Source organism: Lissotriton vulgaris, chromosome 11 (assembly GCF_964263255.1).
Source record: "Lissotriton vulgaris chromosome 11, aLisVul1.2, whole genome shotgun sequence".
NCBI lineage: Eukaryota > Metazoa > Chordata > Amphibia > Caudata > Salamandridae > Lissotriton > Lissotriton vulgaris.
This window is the reverse complement of record NC_141699.1, coordinates 597,336,338-597,357,194: the sequence shown is the minus strand read 5'-3', so window position 1 is coordinate 597,357,194 and position 20,857 is coordinate 597,336,338. Positions and strand designations below refer to the sequence as shown.

Below are 20,857 nucleotides of genomic sequence, written 5' to 3'. Positions count from 1 at the left end.
GAGGGTGTCTACTCTCTTATACCAGAAAATCCTGAAGAACAGAACGAGCAAAATGGCCGTCCCTCCTTACTTCGGAATCTAAGCAGTAATGCTTTGCGAAAGTGTGGAGGGAGGCCCAAGTTGCCGCTCTTTAAATGTCTTCTATAGGAACACCCCTAGACAAAGCAGATGTAGAAGACTTTGCTCTAGTAGAGTGGGCTCTTATACCCTCTGGAGGTTCCTTACCAGCCAGGGCGTAACAGATCTTAATGCACAGGATAATACATCCCGATAGCGTGCGCTTGTGCACCGCTTTTCCTTTCTGACAGCCAGCAAATCAAACAAAAATCTGGTCATCCACGTAATAGTCTTTAGTTCTATCAAGATAGAAGCTCACCGCCCTCTTAGGGTCCAGGCGATGAAGCCGCTCCTCCTCCTTGGAAGGGTGAGGGGGAGGATAAAAGGTAGGAAGGGTAATAGACTGCCCCAGATGGAAGGGAGTTACCACCTTAGGCAGAAAAGCAGCCCTGGTCCCGAGTACCATTCTTTCACCATGAATGGTCAAGAATGGGGGTTTCGAACTAAGGGCTTGAAGCTCACTTACCCTCCTTGCCGAGGTAACTGCTACAAGAAAAACAGTCTTGAAAGACAGAAGTCTCATGGGACACTTGAGCAAAGGTTTAAAAGGTGAATCCATTAAGTAGGTTAAAACAAGATTCAAGTCCCGTTGAGGCACAATAAATTGAGTAGGAGGGAATTTGTTGCTAAGACCCTTTATAAAACGTAAACCAATAGGTGACTTAAACAAAGAAGGCTGGTCTGGCAAACAAAGGAATGCCGAGAGTAGGGTCTGCTTCCTATGGTCACCCCCACTTTTTGCTGATATACTGGTTTCTCGACTTTAGTGTGGCTGTGGGCCTGCTAATCAGACCCACAGCCCAGCTGTTCTCTCTCTAAATTTATACCATGTACTTTAGGTACATACCTAATTAGGTATTGGGTCACCTTTGTGAGCCCCTGTATAGTGTACCATAGGCACCCAGGGCATAGGTGCATCCAAGGCCTACCAGGTGCTGCAGCATGTATTATGCCACCCCTGGCATGCCATCCACATTGACACAACTGGCTGATCACTCAGCTGGGGCAAGGTCGTGTAATCACCCCTTGCGTAAGTATAGTATCCCTATACCTACCATTACATATAGACACATATATATCTATAATTCACTCCTACGGCAGGCCTTGACAATCCTGAAGGCAGAGTGCTTGGTTTTATGTGAGATGGTGCTCTAGCATGAGCTGAGCCTGTCTGCAGCTTTCAGAACCATGTCCTTATAGCTGTTCTATGATATAGCCATACCATATACTCTTAAGTGCATTATAATCCTCGCGGTTAATGCTAACTTTGGTTTGGCTTTATCAAAACATGTCGTGTAAGGTGTCATACACTTGGAATACTACAGTCCTGGCGGCGGGGGTAGCATTCCACCCTTCTAGAGGGAGAAGACATGTAGTTAACTTAAACAGAGCCTCAGCATCACAAAATGGATGCTGCTGACACAGACACAAGTCTGACCTCCTGCAGCTGGGAGCCCTTCCAGCAAGGGAGGCCTGGACAATAGATTTCCTGCCTTGGGGGGTGCTAGCACCTCCCTAGATAGGCTATAGTGTATTGGGGCAGGGTGGGTTAATGAAATGAGACACTGCCTTGGGCACACAAGGTGCTCCATGCATAGCCCGGTTCAAACCAATTGTTGGGGCACACCAGCCCTAGCTCTGGCGCGAAACTGGACAAAGGGAAAGGGGTGTAACCACCCCGTTCCAAGGTTCCAACCATAGGAGGGACCTAGCAGGTAATCCCCTTAGATTGGTATAAAGCTAGGAGCTGAGTCTTTAGATTATCCTGAACTGAAACTCTGAAACGAAACATTGGACCTTCGACATTCTACTGCAACTAGAAGACTGAAGAATCTCCCTTGTGGTCAAGGAGTGACCACCCTGTTCAAACAGGCACCATCAGTGACTTGCCGGTTTGCTTTGTCGATGCTCCCGCCAGAGCCCGAAAACTTAGCGACGCAGCCTCTGGACTTCCAGACTTCTCTCACCCCGACCCACATCAAAGCTGAGACCCGTGGCGGACACGAGAGACTTGGGACCGGACTACCTGCAGTACCTGCTTTTTGCTACCTGTGCAGCTTCTGAGGCGTCCTCGAAGTTGTGCGCTGGGACTTGAGAAGCCCCAACCCTGAGCCTCAAGTGCACCGAAGCTCAGCTCTCCACACTCCACGAGTGCTGCTTGGGGCCTGCTCTTGCATTTTTCCTCGACGCGTCTTCGCGGTTGCTAGCCCGCTGGCTAGTGGTTGTCCTGAAGACATCTTTACGAAACACAGCTTGCTTGGTTGCTCCGGACCTGCTCCTGCTTTCCTGTACAGGGGAAGCTCCCTAGACCTTGCTAGTCTGAACAGAAGCCGATCTTCCCTTCCTGCGTGGGTTGCCTTTGCCAAGGCTTGTTGACTCCAATCCGGAAGCCGACATCGCCGACAGCGAGATCCTTCGTGGGACAGTCCGTATCCAGCTCCTGGTTGTCGTCGACGCCTCCTGGTCCACGTGGCTGCAGACACAAACTTCACTTCTTCACCTGTTTGCAACTCAACAGCGCCTGGTTCCTTCCTGGTCACTGGCTAGTGACCCAGACTCTTTCCCCTCTGCTTTTAGGTTCTTTACTACTTCGATCCACCCTTGGATCCCACCGGACACCTTCCTCCTGGTCGCCTGCCACATCTTTGTGCAGTTCTCCATAGGATTCAACGACGAAACCAGACACTAAAGAACACCTATGCACCCGACTTCCCTGGGTGAGGTAACTCGAGTACTCCAGTGCTCCCATGGGTAATAACTATCCAAGTGTCCTACTTTAACTGGGTTTTCCCGTAGTCCATCTGGAAGGGTCCGAAATCAGCTACTTTGTTAACTTAAAGTTCCCATTGAAAGTCTATGAGAACCCGCGTGTGTGTTTTGACACTGCACACACATCCTGTGAGACTCCTACTTCCTAACCCGTGGTTGTTCATTGTAGTCCCAGAGATTTCCAAGGCCCTAGGCCTATTCACCTGTCCTGAAGTGGTTCTTATACCACTTACTTATTATATGGTTCGTGAGGCCCCTAGGGCAGAATTGTATTTGTGCAACTTATAGTATGCTTATTGAGTCACTTGTGCTGTATCTCGAACTCTGACCTCATAAAGAGTGCAGAGGGGTTGCGTTAGTAATAAATACATATATAGTTGATATATACCTTGTGTGGTGTCCTTTCATTTGGTATTCAAGGGGTTACTATTGGTAAAACAATTGGCTTCATATGCTCTCTGAAGTATTAGCCTAAGACTGCTTTGTCCATGCTATCACTAGGGTAGCTGGTCTATAAGGTTGACTTTACAACCATCACCATAAGGGTTGTTTGGACTGATACAGGGTGCCCACTAGAATAGTGGACATCACATATCAGGCCAACTTCTCACACCGACAAGGCCGATAAAAAACCTTTTACAGTTGCAACAGCAAAATCCTGCTGGTCCAAAGAAAGAGCAAACTGAAGTATGTTGGACAAACAAGCCCTTAAGGGGGTCAATAGATTTCTCTCCACACCACGAAACAAATTTGGACCATCTATAAGAATAGATTGACTTGGTGGAAAGACGCCTGGCTGAAAGAATAACATCCACCACGTCAGGCGGGCAAGAACAAGAATTCAGGTTGCCCCGTTCAATCTCTAGGCATGAAGGTGTAAGCTCTGGAGGTGGAAGTGTAGAACCTGCCCCTGCGACTGCGAGAGGAGATCTACCCTGAACGGGAGCGGAGGGCACGAGGAGAGGTGGAGAAGATCTGTGTACCACACCCTTCTTGGCCAATCCGGGGCGATCAATATGACTTGGGCCCGGTCTTGGCGAATCTTCCCCAGGAATCAAGGGTATGAGAGGAAACGCGTAAAGGAGTTGTGAGCCCCAACTCAACTGAAACACGTCCTCCAAAGCTCCCTGCATCGGATACTGGAGACTGCAGAATGACGGACAGTGAGCGTTCTCCTGAGTGGCAAACAGGCCCACCTGAGGAGTTCCCCACGTCCGAAAGACGTGACAAACTACCTCTGGATGAAGCCTCCACTCCTGGTCGGCTGAGAACTGCCGACAGACGGTCTGCAAGTACTTTCCGAACTCCGGCCAGATGATTTGCCATCAGACAAATCTGGTGTACCTGAACCCAGGACCAGAGACGCTGAGCCTCTCTGCAGAGACGCTGAGCCTCCCTGCAGAGACGCTGAGCCTCCCTGCAGAGACGCTGAGCCTCTCTGCAGAGACGCTGAGCCTCTGTGCAGAGACACTGAGACCCCACTCCTTGTTGCTTGTTGACATACCACATTGCGGTCGTGTTGTCCGTCAGGACCTGAACCGACCGACCGCAAAGGGAAGGAAGGTAGGCATTGAGTGCCAAACGTATCACCCGTAACTCTAGAAGGTTGATGTGAAGCAACCTTTCCTCTGGAGATCAAAGACCCTTGACTTCCAAATCCCCCTGATGAGCACCCCAACCTAGGGAGGATGCATCAGTTATCACTGTGGCAACCGATGGAGGCAGATGGAAGGGCTTTCCTTGAGACCGATTGCCCTCCACGCTCCACTAAGACAGATCCGCTGCAGTTTCTTTAGAGATCTTGACTGACTCCCTGAGATCTCCGTTGTGTTGATACCACTGCCTACGGAGGCACCACTGGAGCGCCCTCATGTGCCAGCGAGCATGGTTGACCAACAGAATGCAGGAAGCAAACAGACCGAGCAGGCGAAGGACCTTCAGGACTGGAACGACCGCTCCATTGTAAAACAAGGGAATCATTTCCTGAATGTCAAGAATCCTTTGGGGTGGAGGGAATGCTCGACAAACAGTAGTGTCCAGTACTCCCCCTATAAACAGGTTGCGCTGTGAGGGCACTAGGTGAGATGTGGGCACATTTATTGAAAACCCCAACTTGTACAACAACTGGGTTGTCTCCTGCAGATGACGACACACCTTCCCTGGCGACTCTGCTTTGATCAGCCAGTCGTCCAGATAGGGGAAAACATGAATCCCCTACCTTCTGAGATGGGCTGCCACTACTGCCATCACCTTGGTGAAGACTCGAGGTGCGGTAGTAAGTCCAAAAGGGAGAACCGCAAACTGATAAGGTTGCGAACCCACCGTGAAACGGAGATACTTCTGTGCGACTTCAGGATGGGAATATGAAAATACGCATCCTGCAAGTCGATCGACACCATCCAATCTTCTTCCAACAGCGCCTGATTGACCTGCGCAAGGGTGAGCATCTTGAACTTCTCTTGTTTCAGATAAAGATTCAAGATCCTGAGATCCAGGATTGGACGTAACCTGCCATCCTTCTTGGGAATCAGAAAGTACTGGGAGCAGCATCCCGACCCCTTTCCTGCTCTGGAACCACCTCTATCGCACCTTTTTTCAACAAGGTCAGAACTTCCTCCTGTAGGAGATGGAGATGTTCTTCCCTGCAAACCCCTTGACAAGGAGGGTAATTTGGAGGGAATTCCCGAAAGGGAAGAGCATACCCATTTTCTACAAGATTGAGAACCCATTGGTCTATAGTGACCAATTTCCAATCCTGCAGAAAATGAGTAAGCCGACCCCCCACAGGACCAACATGAATCGGAACGGGGAATCTAGGGCTGCTTTGCTGCGGTGGTAGGAGGGGAGGTAGAGGAAGAGTAGCAGGATGGTTGACAGCCTCGTGGACGACCTCTATTTTTTCCCTATACGACTTGTACAGCGTATTTTGTTGTTGTTGTTGTTGCTGCTGCTGACTAGGCTGGCCATATGAACGAAAGGATGATTTTCCAAATCCTCTGTACCTACGAAAGGATCCTTTAGATTGAGTCTGCAAGCCAAGTGATTTTGCTGTGGCCTTGCGATCTTTGAATCTTTCAAGAGCGGCATCCACTTTCTTACCTTTCTAACAGTCCTGAACCATCGAATGGTAAGTCCAACAGAGTAGCCTGCATATCTGATGAAAAGTCTGTAGACTTCCACCAAGCACCCCTTCTCATAGCTACTGCAGAAACCATAATCCTTGCCACAGAGTCAGCCGTATCTAGACCACTTGATTTGACGTGCAGCAGCCTGGGTATCGTCCAAAACCTCTTGGAAGTTCTTCCTGTCTCCATCAGACAGTTTAGGCAGTAACTGTTTAGAGGAATTCATTAAGGCATGGATATACCTTCCCATCAAGCAGGTTGCATTTGTTGATTTCAGCCCCATGCTCGCAAATGGAAACACCTTTTTGGTAGACTGGTCAATCCGTTTTGATTCCCTGTCAGCTGGAACTTGAGGGAAAGCTCCCGAAGACCTCTTTGAGCATGCTGCCTGAACCACTAGGCTCTCAGGCAAAGGGTGAGCAGATAAAAATTCAGGATCACCAGGTGCCACCCTATATCTCCGTGCTATAGACCTGGAGACTGCAGGCGCAGACAAAGGCTTCCTCCAAACCTCTAACACAGGTTCAAGAATTGCCTCATTGAAAGGCAAAAGAGGCTCAACAACTGAGGATGGTGAATGTAACACCTCAGTCAATATATTAGACTTAAACTCAGTGGTAAGGAGTGTAATGTCCAATAATTCAGCCGCCTTTCTTACAACCATGTGATAGGGGGCTACATCCTCAGACGGAGCATCCGAACCAGGAGAAAACTCCCATTCAGGGGAAACATCAAGGCCACTGGCATCCCTTAATTCAGTAAAGTAGTCCTCTGAATCAGGCAGTTCCCCTTCTTCCATCTCCTGCTGATCGCGCTCCTCTTCTACGACCCTTTGGGCCTCCCTCCTGGAGTGGATCCTTGGCAGGCGTCGACGGATCCATAACCGACTCCGTCGGATTCGGGACCGGTGTCGCACACGGCTCCGACGGCACCGCTTGCGCCGAACGAGGCCGAACAGAAGGAGCCGGTTATGTTATGAACGGCGCCGGAGCCCTCTGCGCCGGGAAATTCCAAGACGGCGCAGCCGGAAGAAAGGGCACAAAAGGGGCCTGGGCATAGGCCTGAGGAACCTCCAAATTATAAGCTAATGGACCCATGGGACCTGCAGGTGCACCAGAGGGGTACATATCCCTTGCGAAGACACCATACATAGCATTAAGGTAATGCGATGGGTCTTGACCTGGAGCCGGGAATGGAGGATAAACTCCTGGCGCTGCCCCCGAAGCCGGTGTTCCTGGAGTCGGGCCAGTCAGCGCCAATAATGGAACTTCTTCTGGCTGCTCCTGATCTTCTTGTTCAGGTTGAACTTCACTCGGATCCGGAGAATGGACTGAATCCGGAGAAGGGGCCGGCGTCGGTGATCGAGAGACTTCGGGTGAAACTACCTTCACTGGTGAACCCGGATTAGATTGTGAAGTAAAGACTTCATCTCTTCTGGGACGCCGAGGTGAAGTCTATCTCAGCGATGGTTCTTTATCAGAGTGATTCCTTGAAGAGTGCTTCTTCTTATGTCTCTTCGACTTAGAGTGCCCCGACGCCGACTTCGAGCCCGATCTGGACTCAGAACGAGACCTCAACCTCGATCTTCTTTTACTTGCTTTCTTATCCTTCTTCATTTTGGCCATAAAGAGCTTGGCCTCCCTTTCTTTCAATGCCTTCGGGTTCATCTTCCTGCAGCACGGACATCCATCGACGTCGTGATCGGAAGACAAGCACCATACACAAGCTTCATGCGGGTCAGTGATGGACATCTGCTTACCGCACTTCCTGCAGGGCTTAAAAACAGATTTTCTCCCAGACATTCTCGAAAGAATCAAGAGGAACAGATAAAAACAACAAGAATTACAAAGTTACTATGGAGAGTCCCAAAGAACCGTTGGCGTCGACGGCACGGAAAAAAGGGACCTGACATCACGCCGACGAGGCCCTATTTTGGATCCAGTGACGTCAGTGGGGTCGCGAGCGGAGTCGTACCCTCTGTGACGTCGTCCATGACCTCGCCGGCGTGGAGAGCTACAAAAGTTTCCGATTGGCTGCTGCGCAGGGGATATTTACAAGGTGAGGAATCCACTGGCAGATGTATCCATCAGAAATGAATTGCTGTCAAGTTTCGGACTCATGAATCCACTGAAAGCCCGTGCCATCCCTCAATCTAATGCACAGGATGGAAAGTGCCAATAGGTGCACAGGATGGAAAGGGCCAACAGGCCCAGAAATCAGGTGAGAAAGAGAATCCCTCTGTCTTTAGAGAACCAGGGAATTGGAGCAGAAGAGCAATGGCGAACTGGAGCCCACCTCCTTTGCACAGCTCTGTTTCAAGAGACAGCATCCCCTGTCTTACAAGGGGAGGAAAGCTGTCTGGCTGTAGGACTGAGGGCATGTGCTGTACAGATAATACTGAGGGAAACAGAACAGGGTGGCTGGACAGGACAATTACCAACAACAAATTTCAGCCACGTAGTCAAAAATATACCACGCGACCGCCGGGAGAGAATCCCAAAGCAAATTTATTTTCTTAATAGACTCAAATTTAAGGATTCTAGGACACGAACACAAACAAAACAACTGTTATAACAGTGTATTCATGATGGCAATATCTACAAATATACAGAATTTACAAATATACAATACATACATAAGTGAATGAAGCCACATTAGTGAGCAAGACACACCAAAAACAATGCAAAATTCAGTGAACAATATTGATTGTAGTTATATACAGTGCAAAAACTTTCAAATATAAAGCAAATGTATAACCAGTCCTTCAGACTGTGAAGCCATGGGACAGGCGGGGAGGTGGAATGAAATGCCTGCCTGTCAACCAGGCCTGTGGTTAGTTGTTAGAAGCGGGTTGCACAACTAGGGTCCAAAGGAATCGGTATAGTTATGTCCTAGTGGCACCCTTGGGGGTTTACCACAGGGTGGAGATGTCGACGCGTTTCGAACCGGCGTTATTACTGGTTCTCTTCAGGACAGGGACTGGGGATAGTGGTTCTGCACAATGGCGTAAGAATAGCCGTGGTATCGGTTACACTCGACCGGGCAGGATTTCTGTACTTCAACCAGCAGTTAGGCTGGAGTTGTGGTGCCCTCGAGGCGGTGCACAATCGGTGTTTGATGGAGGCTCACATGTTTCAGCGTCTAAGGGTGGGAACTGAAATCCCAGCCAACGGAAATATATTTGTATTTTCTCGTCTGGTCCACGCCAGCAAAGGGTTAATACTTTGCGCTGACTCTCACGGGAGGAATCAATCCGGCGTTTCAAGCAGCGACACTGACACGGCCGTGTCAGTGTCGTGTCAGTGTCGGCCGTGTCAGTGTTGCTGCTTGAAACGCCGGATTGATTCCTCCCGTGAGAGTCAGCGCAAAGTATTAACCCTTTGCTGGCGTGGACCAGACGAGAAAATACAAATATATTTCCGTTGGCTGGGATTTCAGTTCCCACCCTTAGACGCTGAAACATGTGAGCCTCCATCAAACACCGATTGTGCACCGCCTCGAGGGCACCACAACTCCAGCCTAACTGCTGGTTGAAGTACAGAAATCCTGCCCGGTCGAGTGTAACCGATACCACGGCTATTCTTACGCCATTGTGCAGAACCACTATCCCCAGTCCCTGTCCTGAAGAGAACCAGTAATAACGCCGGTTCGAAACGCGTCGACATCTCCACCCTGTGGTAAACCCCCAAGGGTGCCACTAGGACATAACTATACCGATTCCTTTGGACCCTAGTTGTGCAACCCGCTTCTAACAACTAACCACAGGCCTGGTTGACAGGCAGGCATTTCATTCCACCTCCCCGCCTGTCCCATGGCTTCACAGTCTGAAGGACTGGTTATACATTTGCTTTATATTTGAAAGTTTTTGCACTGTATATAACTACAATCAATATTGTTCACTGAATTTTGCATTGTTTTTGGTGTGTCTTGCTCACTAATGTGGCTTCATTCACTTTTGTATGTATTGTATATTTGTAAATTCTGTATATTTGTAGATATTGCCATCATGAATACACTGTTATAACAGTTGTTTTGTTTGTGTTCGTGTCCTAGAATCCTTAAATTTGAGTCTAATAAGAAAATAAATTTGCTTTGGGATTCTCTCCCGGCGGTCGCGTGGTATATTTTTGACTACGTGGCTGAAATTTGTTGTTGGTAATTGTCCTGTCCAGCCACCCTGTTCTGTTTCCCTTGTTGTTGAGATCCGGGCTGGGCAGACGTTGGATCCAAAACCTTCTCTGTTCTACAGTACAGATAATACTGGGCATATTACTAGGAATAGATTCCCTATGAAACAAGACGTACTGGTTTCAGCAGTGAGTGGTACAACAGTGACCCAGGGGCGTGCCAGGAATCTGACTGAAGGACCCGGCACACTGCTGCAAACACACTTGTAAGACCCACCAAACAAAGTAGGCAAGAAGCAGCATTACAAAGGCGCATGGCAGGAGAGGGGCTAACGGTGACCCAAGAAATAGAGAGGGCGACAATGAGAAACTGCGAGGGCGGTCAACCAGATGTGAACTGAATTATAAACTGGAAAGCGAAGGCAGCTATTGGGCTAAAGTCCAGAAGTCTTGAATATGAATCTCCCCCCAGTGATGTAACAAAGGCCCTGCGCAGCCAACACGATGCGGGGCTCCCCAAGCTCCTGTGTGTGGTCAGAGGGGGCACCCTCCAGGTACTTTGCAGGGGGGCCCCCTCAAGTTTCGTTACGCCACTGACACATAAGTAGAAACAGGGCGACTTGTAAAGAGAAGGCAGGCCCGCCGGTAGCGCGTGTGAACATAATCTCACCCCCTGTGTAAACTCCGGTTACCTTAGGATGTAAAGAGGGCTCTGTGGCCCGTGCTGATCTCCTGTGAAGCCACTTTTGCTAGTGGGACACGGCGCGGCCTCAGGTTCAGACAGCTCCTTTTCTCGATGACGAGTGCGAGGGAACGCCGGTTGCTAGGGGACGCCTTGCGCCTCTCCAGATGCAACGTAGCTTCGCCTGACGAACCTTCGCGTTGCGGGGGGAAATCCTCGTTGCTGTGACCAATACGAGTGCGGCTTGGAAATGACAATCCCGGGCCGGTGGTGGTGAATACTGGCAGGGTGTTTTCAAGGCTCCTTCTCAGAGCGGCGAACTCGGCCTCGGGCACACAACACAGCTCGAAGGGCGGCGGTGGAGTCAATGCGCACACAGCATTCGGGGGCAAAGCAGGCGCTCCACAGTTCTTCAGCGGTGTGTTAATCCGCACACTCAGAGCGCGAGGGATTCGATCCTGGGGCAGATCATGTTTGAGGCAGAGCAGGTCTCATGACCTTACGCCACAGCTGTGTGCTTATGAGCACACCGAGACAGATTTCACAGGGGGGCAGCTTCAGGAAGGCCCAGCTCAGAGACCCACACAGCAGCTGGAAGGGTGGGTGCTGGAGAACTTTTGTATCCCTGAGTTCCCAGCTCTTCTTAGGCCCTTGGAGACAGGCAGGCTTCAGAGGGCCAAAGCACACAGCACAGCTCCTCTTCAAGTTAGGGGGAAACATCACCCAGCAGACAGTCCCTTCCTCAGCAATCACAGCACCTGTAGGTAACCATGTCACACAGCATTCCCATGTTATCCTATGGGCAAGATAGCCTTTCAATAGTGAAAAACGAAATTGGCAGTATTTGACTATCAATACATGTTACCCACAGCATATACACCAAACAAAAACTGGGATGTTAGTTCACCCTACCGTTGACCTTTGAGGCCCTAAAATAGAGCCCTCTAGAGCCCCCTTTTGAGCCCCCCCCCCCAAACAAAACTGGGGACGGGCCGGTTAAAGCCCAGAGCGCAACATAAACATTACTGTGATATAAACAATACACGGACCATTTCATTACAAATATTAAAAGTACCCTGCGTTCACCTCTTGTGACCTCTAGAGCCCCCTTTCGAGCTCAGCCCCCACAGCCCCCCCTTAAAGCCCTGAGCGCAACATAAACATTACTGTGATATAAAAAAACATGGACCATTTCATTACAAATATGAAAAGTACCCTGCGTTCACCAGGTATCAAAAAGACAAAGACATATTACCCTCAAAATTGCTGGGTTCTAATGGCCACGGAGGAGTGTTTTTCTCTTGCCGCAGAGCACACAGGCGTCAGGAAGAACCCACAGTGGTCCTGCCTCAGTCACGAAAAAACAACAACTCGCTTACCACTCGATTCACAAAACAAGCATCAGGAAAGAAACAATGTAAAGTAAAAGACAGGATCAACAAGCATTGATCTATTACCTTTATGGGGCCATGTCTTTCTAATTAGTATGGAAAGGTCGGGGGCAGTGCGCTCCTCCACGCTAATTAGAAACACATGGCCCCATAAAGATAAGAAAATGCTTTGGGACAGCAGCAAAGCAGGCGACCCAGTCTGGATCAGAGGCGAAAGGGCGTCACCAAAAAAACCTAATTTCCAATGGCAAGCCACCGTTTAGCATAAACGGTGACGCCAGCCAATGGAAATTAGGGGCGGGGCTTAAAGGCCTTTCCTGAAGTCCCTCTCTCAAAAACTTTCTCACCAGCGAGCAGCGCATGCGCTGCAACGCAAGCGAGACCTAAACAGGTGTAATTACATCTTGCTTCCTTACTTAGACGTTCAACACCTCGACTGGATGTGGGATAAGAACGGTGTGAGCCTACGGATGCAGACTTTGTTGGAGAACCCACCTAAACAAAGATTATACATCAATCAACAGCTTATAAAAAACACCACCCAAAATATGTGAATCTTAGAACCTGTTGAGCTGCAAAATAAGCATGAGCCCTATGCGAAGGCATGCACTCTGAGAATCTAAAGCTGCAGTTCTCAACAGTGAAGAAAATGTGAAACACAAACATTGGTGTGTTTTTTATTTTTTTAACTATTTTATTTAATTTTTAAAGTAAAGGGTAAGTATCACCAGGGCACAGGTGGAGCTATACCAACATGAGAGCTAGACCATTGTAAACAAAAAGTGCATCGCTTCACCCTCCTTCAATACTTGAAATAATATGCCAAACTAATACTGAGGATATGAAAGGGTTGACAGAGTAAGTATGGGGTAGGAGGAAATGTCAGTAATTGGTAGAGCCGAGACTACTATTCTACAAGAAAATATAATTTTCCACTTATAATAAGTAATAAAAGGTACAACTACTTACCTGAGAAGGTACAGGAGTCTGCACACAGCAGAGCTTTTTTATAGCACCATACAAGTCATCTCGGGTTCCTGTAATAATGCACACCACCATCTGCACATTACTCTGCAAAACACACAGGCCTTGTGTTAGAAATAAAACCAAAACGAAGAAAAGATACAAAGGAATTCACAATACAAATGGGAAAAAATATTATGTAATCGAAACAGATGAAGAAAGAAGAGCTTATTTCAAGCACATTTCCTGAAACTGTCGGTGTTAACAAAATACCCAGGCAGTACATTGTACTTTACTGTACTGCATAGTGCCTATGCCCCACACTACAAACAAAAAACTGATGGCTCCCAAAATAGTAGAGACCAGCAATGCACCACCCAAACCAGGTTAACATGGCTGGTAAGTTGAGAGATGGTGAACACAAGTCAAGTCTTGAGCTCTGAAATTCTTTTTGCAAAACTCTTCAAAGAAACACAGACAGCAGCATCTTCTCTTTGCATTCTTCAATCTCTGCTTTATCCAACAGGTGTACTGCTCTATGCTCTTTCCATACTTTCATTATTTTCCCACCGGTATGTGCATTTGTATGAACCGTGAGAGCTTATAACATCTCTCAAATAAACATGTGAGCAAATTAGGGAAAATAGCTGAAACAGACAAAAAGCTGCAATTGAAATTTAAAGGTAAAGGACAGAACACAACAGCATTTCCTTCAGTGTTTACCAAAAGCATAGATAAGAAAGAGGAAGAGGATTAAGAAGTGCCAAGTCAGCACAATGGGACTCCAGAGGACATCTGGTATTCACTGCCCTTTGTCCCTGGCTGCAACCCATGGAAGGAAAAGTTGCTTACCTGTAATCCTAGTCCTCTTCCAGAGGAATCCTCAAAGCCATAAATAACCCTCCCACCTACCTGGACCCAGCTCTCGAAAGGTACTTCACCTCAGGAGAGTGGGGAGGGAGAGGGAAAAGAAGTGAGAGAGCGTGAGAGAGAGAGAGAGTGAGAGAGAGTTAAGCACCTGTTGAGAGCTGTAACAATTTCTGTCCAGGGAGATGGGAGGGCTATTTACGGCTTTGATGAGGATTCCTCTGAAAGAGAACTAGGATTGCATGTAAGCAACTTTTCCTTTTCTTCCAGGGGGTCCTCATAAATAATCATAAGCACTGAATAGAACAGTAAGCTCATCCCACAAGAAGTGGACATCCAACAAGTACCGGAAAAGATTCCTCAAAGAAGAGTATCTGCTTTAGAATCTGAATCTAGACAATAATGCCTGGTGAAAGTATGTACAGATCTCCATGTAGCAGCTTTGCATATTTTTGAAACAGGCACATTTCTTTAAAGAGCCGCAAATGCATCCTTTCCTCTTGTAAAATGTGCTTTAGGCCTACTAAGTAAGGATAGATTGTTTGGCTAGTTGATATTAGATAAGTATACAAGAAGGATTAGTTACTTACCTGTAATCCTAGTTCTCTTTCAGGGGTATACTCATTAAAGTCATAAGCAATGAATAATCTCCGCCCGTGAGCGGGAACCCGGAACATATAACAATATACATATTTATGTGTAATATATAATAATTAGCAAAAAAAGGGGGGATTCCTTTCTGTGGTTTTTAAGTGTAGTTGTATATGAATGTAACTAGTGAAGCAAGACACCTGTCTAGAAAACTCAAATATCCTCAGTAACACATATACCAACAGACCATAGATTATATCAAAATATCACATTTATTAAAAGAGAAAACGTTTCTTATATCAAATAATTAGACATGAACATTTTCTTTCCATAAAGTTACATACATATTATATTTCTTACACAAAGATACAATGTAAAAGCATATGAAAACAATTTAAAAATCCAGTGTTGTCGACACGTTTCGGTGCTTAGATGGGTAGAACACCTTCCTCAGGACTATGGTAAAAAATTCATGAATCTAAAAAGGTATATGTGACATATCATTAGTATACAGTACATGAGGATTTTTTTACAGAAAAGAGTTTTTTATGTAGAAACATACAGGGTCATAGCTACTAGTGATCATAAGGTCTTACTATTAGGGCATTTTCAATTTGCAGTGCCAGTCTTGATCCTGGAGTGGAGTAATCTTTATAGTGTTATAGGACTATACGTAATTGCCTGGTCCATACCTACAAAGAACCAAAAAAGGACAGGCAATTGAGCATCAACCAAGGGAGAACCGTTAGAGGCAACCAACCTTGTGGATCATGCTCCCATTGTAAATCAATCGTCCAATCTGATAAAATAGAACTGAATGGCACATCACATTGGATGAATGATCACGTTAATTGTAGAACATCCAATGTGATGTACCTGATAATTTGCCCTTGTCAGAAGGGCTATATTGGCGAAACAGGTCGTGAAGTGAGACTGCGCCTAAATAAACATAGATCAGCTGTTATGTTATGTTATTAATTTATTTAATAAAGCGCACTAACACTGATTAGTTTCTTGGCGCTGATCTGATGAAACACAACAAGGTGGAAAGGAAAAAAAAGGTTAAAAAGCTTGTCTGAAGAGCCACGTCTTCAGGGCCTTCCGGAAAGGTAGGAGATCCTGACAGAGCCGAATTTCCAATGGGAGGGTGTTCCAGAAATGAGGAGCAAGTATAGCAAATCTGCGTCCGCCAAAACGTTTGAGCTTAAACGAGGGAATCTGAAGGAGACCCAAGTGGAGAGAACGTAAACTGCGGGAGGGGATCAAGAATCATAAGAAGAATGCCCCTCTGGTTGATCATTTTTTTTTAAATATATTTTTATTGCAGAGTTATAAACCACAGGATACAGTGAATCAGCCAGTTCACTCGTGACATCCCCCCCGTTCAATAAGAAGTCCAGATCGTACACAGCCATTCAGCCCGCATCCCGGAGGCCGGGCGGCATATTACTTCATTCAATAGGAAAACATCACGGTGCACGTCCCATAGGGACCATGGTTGAAATGTCGTTTTACGTATCTGCTTTTACCCCCCCACCCACAACAGCACTCCCGTCAGCCATCCCAGTTATAATCAGGGGTACCGCCCTTGTCGGGACCTGCCCTAGGCGCTATGGGACTGTCACGCCCGGCCGCTCCCCCCAGCCATTCCACACTCCACACAGTACCCACCATCCTAGTAGATCCAAGGTGCCCTAGCGGGCCACCATCTAATGGCTTCCGGCCCACCCCAAACTCCCATTAACCAGACCCCCCAAAACCCCCCCTCCCCTGGAAACTGCTAAGGTGTAGGCCTCGTCCTGTCGAGCTAAATGGATCCACTACAGTGCGGGGTATAATACTCTTGTGTTCGCCCCGCGGTGTCCACCGGCTTAGTTCTCACCATCCTCATCCTCTACCAATGAGTCACGCAAAGCCTGTACCACTAACTCCCATGCACGCGCCGCATCCAATGCCTTCTCATTCCCCATCTTGACAGCCTGCTTCATCCGGAGCACACTCTCGCAGTCAGACCACCGCAGCAATTCATTCTTCCATCTACGCAGTGAGGGTCCCCCCCTGGACTTCCAATGCCACGTTATTTCCCTCTGCGCCAATATCAGACCCATGTCGATGAATTTGCTCGTCACCTTGGTGTGTTTGGTATGCGGGAACCAGAGCAGCAGGCACGCCGCCATATCGAATTCCACCTCTCTGTCAGTCACTTCGTTCAGGAGTTCCCCTACCTCCGCCCAATAGGTCCCCAAGTGTGAGCACCCCCAAAACAAATGGTCCATGTCCGCTCCCAGAGACGAACACCGTGGGCATCGGGCATCCGGTACCTGGAAGTACCGCTGTAATTTCTCAGGAGTTAAATAAGCCCTATGAAGCACATAGAAATGCACTTGCTGAAAGTGCGCATTTCTCGTGCCCTTCCACGTGCGCCGCAGGATGTGGCCCCATGCCGTATCCGGTATAGGCCGGCCCACGCTCTCCTCCCATTTAGCCTTGAGCCCTCGGAGCGGTTCCAGTCCCTCGTTCAGCATCCTATTATGGAGGCACGTCACAGCTTTGAACGTACCTGCTGCCATCATCACATATTGGCACGCCATAGTCGTTGTTGGTTCCATGAGCCCCCCTTTCCAGTGCTTCTGCATGGCAGCCACCACTGCCGCGTGTAGGAGGAACCCCCCATCGGGCAGCCCGAACTGGTCCCGGAGCGCTTCCAACTGCGCCAAAGCCCCGTCTATGTATAAGTCGCCTACTACCTGCAGTGCCGCCTCTTCCCAATCCAGCAACGGGGACCAGTCACCCCCATGCGGCAAGGCCGTCAGCATTCCAATCGGGATCTCCGGTGCATAAGGCCGCGACGCCTTCGCTCTCCGAAGGCTCCTCTGCCAGCACAGCCGGAGCGTCCGCTCCTCCATGGTGAGGGCCCGCAACTCGAGCCTCTGTTGCATGATGATATAGGACAGCACGTGGCGTTGAATCCCCCGGTCCCGATCCTCCTCTGGACCCCGAAACACCCTAGCTACGTTCTGTGTAAGGACCTGCAACTGCGCCGCTAGATAATACAGCTCGAAGTCGGGCACAGCCATGCCCCCTTCTAGCTTGGGGCGAAGTAGCGTGCGCAGGGCCACTCTACGGCGGCCATGCCCCCATAGGAAGCCAATAATCATGGACCTCAGGTGTCTAAAGATCCCCTGGGGAATCCAGACAGGCAGCGTTCGGAAATAATAGAGGAAGCGGGGGAGCGCCACCATTTTCAAAAGTGCAATCCTACCCAGAACCGTCAGCGGGAGGGTCGACCAGAAAGACAAGCTGCCCCTCAGTGCCGGGACACAGCGACCAATGTTGCCCTCCAATAAGTCCGCAGTCGCGTGGTAGATGCGAACACCCAGATAGGTGAAGCAAGAGGGCTCCCACACCACGCCCAAGTCGCCGCCAGGGTCTGGCGATCCCGCTCGCAGCGGGAACACACAAGTCTTCGCCCAATTGACCTTAAGGCCCGACAGCCGGCCGAACTCAGACAGTAGATCCATCGCTCCGACCAATGCCCGCGAGGTGTCAGCGAGGTACAGGAGCAAGTCGTCCGCATATAGCGATATGTAATGCCACTGCCCGCCACTGGCTATCCCCGCGTACCTGTCACCTGACCTCGCATGGACCGCCAAGGGTTCCATCGCCAGAGCAAACAATAATGGGGACAGAGAACAACCCTGTCGTGTGCCCCTGCCCACCGGGTACGCCGCAGACACAAGGCCGCCCAAACGCACTCTCGCCGTCGCCGAGGTATACAAGACCCTCGTCCACCTACGGAACCCCTCGCCCATGCCAAACCTCTCTAACACTCCATCCAGAAAAGACCATTCCAAACTATCAAAGGCCATCTCGATGTCTACGGACAGGACCGCCGGAGCTCCCTCCCCGTCCAAGATGGTATCCATTATCCCCACTAGGCGGCGGATATTCAGCGCCGTGCTCCTCGTGGGTATAAACCCGGCCTGTTCCCTGTGTACCAGGCCCGTCATATGAGGGGCCAGCCTGGAGGCTAGGATTCGGCTCAGAATCTTATAATCTACCGTCAGCATGGATAGCGGGCGATAAGACCTCACATCCGCGGCATCCCTGCCAGGTTTTAGGAGCGGTACAATCAAGGCCTCCCGCATGGACCCAGGCAGTACCCCAGCCTCGAAAGCTTCCGTATACACCACCAGCAGCCTGGGAGCCAAGCTATCCACATACTGTTGATAAAATTCAATCGGCAGTCCGTCCACCCCGGGCGTTTTGTTGCGGGCCATATGTTTGATGGCCACTCGTATTTCTGTGAGCGTGATCGGGCTACCCAGCTCCTTCGCGTCCTCCTCGTCCAGGACCGGAAGCTGCCTCTCCCCCAAGTATTCCGCAATGTCCTGAACCTCCACTCCCAACTGACTCTGGTACAATTCCTCATAATACCCCCTAAAACGTTCCAATACCGCTGCCTGGGAGTACACCATGTCTCCCTGCGCACTACCAATGCTGAGGATCGGACAGCCCCTAAGTTCCGGGTTAGCTAGTCTGGCCAAAAGGGTACCCACCTTGTCCCTTTCTGCATGTGCCCTGATGATATACTGCCTGTAGTCATAGCACCTCAAACGTTCCGTCTCGGTGGCAACCACTTCCTTCGCTTCCAATAACTGGGTCTGTAAATCTGGCCTAGCCGGCCTGCGGCGCTCCAAGTCCCTCAAAGTTTCTTCCGCTTTCGTGAGGTCGTTCAACACAGTCATGCGAGCATTCGAAAACCTACCCAAACACACCCCTCTCACCACCACTTTCATCGCATCCCATTCAGTGGACCTACTCGTGGCCGTGCCCTCATTCACTCCGAAATAGCTATCAATGCCTTGCCGAACCGCGTCACTGAACACAGAATCCTCAAGCGTCTCCGGCCGAAGCCGCCATGTTGGTATCACTGAGCGCTCTCTCTGCCACTGAATGTGTACCAATAGGGGGTTATGATCAGAAATAGTCCTAGCCAGGTACTCCGCATGCGAAATCAAAGGGGCTAGGGATCCACCGCAGAGCACCGAATCAATCCTGACATGCAGATCATGGAGAGCAGAATAAAAGGAATAATCCCTGGCTCCCCTGTGCCGCTCCCTCCAGACATCTAGCAACCCCCATCTATCCTGCCAGTCCTTCCTGTGCGCAGCCAACCTGCGCACCGGGGAGTCCACCAGGGGGGGATGGGACCTATCCAGAGCCACATCCGTGATCGAATTGAAGTCCCCCCTAACACTATCGGGCCCGCCAGGAAAGAGGCCAAGGACCCCGAGAGGCTATCAAAGTATCGAGCTTGATCAGTATTCGGTGCATATACACAGCAGAAAACCACATCCCGTCCATACAACCTCCCCTCCACCGCCACAAACCGGCCATCCGGATCCACTACTTGATTCAGCACTTGAAAGGGTATCCCCGCCCTCACCCAGATCAACACCCCCCTGGCATACGCTGAGTAAGTGGTGCCGAACACCTGGCCCCGCCATCTTTTCTGCAGGGCAGCACACTCTTTTTTAGTGAGATGAGTCTCCTGGAGCATAGCAATCTGAACCCCCCTGCGTACTAGATAGGCATGGACTTTGTGACATTTCACCATAGTTCGCAGCCCCCGGACATTCCACGTCAGGCATTTCAAATTAGGTAATGTCCCCATTCCAGCTTCGTACAGTCCGATTCAAATAACGATGGTTCATAGCCCCCCCAATGCAGTTGCCCCCCCCCGAACATACCCAAAACAGAAAAACTTCCCAAACCCCTCTCCCCAGGACAGAGCACACGAACCCAATGTCCGCCCCCATCCAAACCTTGAACCAACGCATCGCACACTTACCCTGTGGTCTCCACCACAGTCGGCCTTAAGGGCCCAAGGGGGGTGATTCACCGCCGACCCCAGCAAGCGGAGCCCGCGCCCCGCGCCTTCATCCCCTCCGAAGCACACAGCTCCCCCACCCGGCATCCCGCCCTCCATCAACAGGATACCACCCTACCATGAAGTCTCGATCTAGTCCCAATTCAATCTCAGCCGCAGAAGATACTATCCGATGTCTGTGGGGTCACTATCGGCCCCTTCGAACTTTCCGCCTCTGAGAGTTCCTCTCCTGTCCTGCTTCCTTCCCCTCCCGAGTCCGTTTCTGCCCGTTCACTGTTCTGTTGCGACCCTGTAATGGCCGCCGTCGCTGCGAGCGCATCCCTCTTCTCCGC

The 20,857-nt window shown here is 49.6% G+C and overlaps 1 protein-coding gene across 1 annotated transcript in view; it reads right to left on the bottom strand.

Moving 5' to 3' along the window:
• PIWIL2 (piwi like RNA-mediated gene silencing 2) overlaps window positions 1-20,857 on the bottom strand; it is a 2,549,426-nt gene that overhangs the window by 836,165 nt on the left and 1,692,404 nt on the right. Inside the window, exon 18 of the mRNA XM_086944806.1 lies at window positions 13,181-13,282. Within this exon, the coding sequence (XP_086800932.1) occupies window positions 13,181-13,282 (102 nt within the window). The remainder of the gene's footprint in view (window positions 1-13,180; window positions 13,283-20,857) is intronic.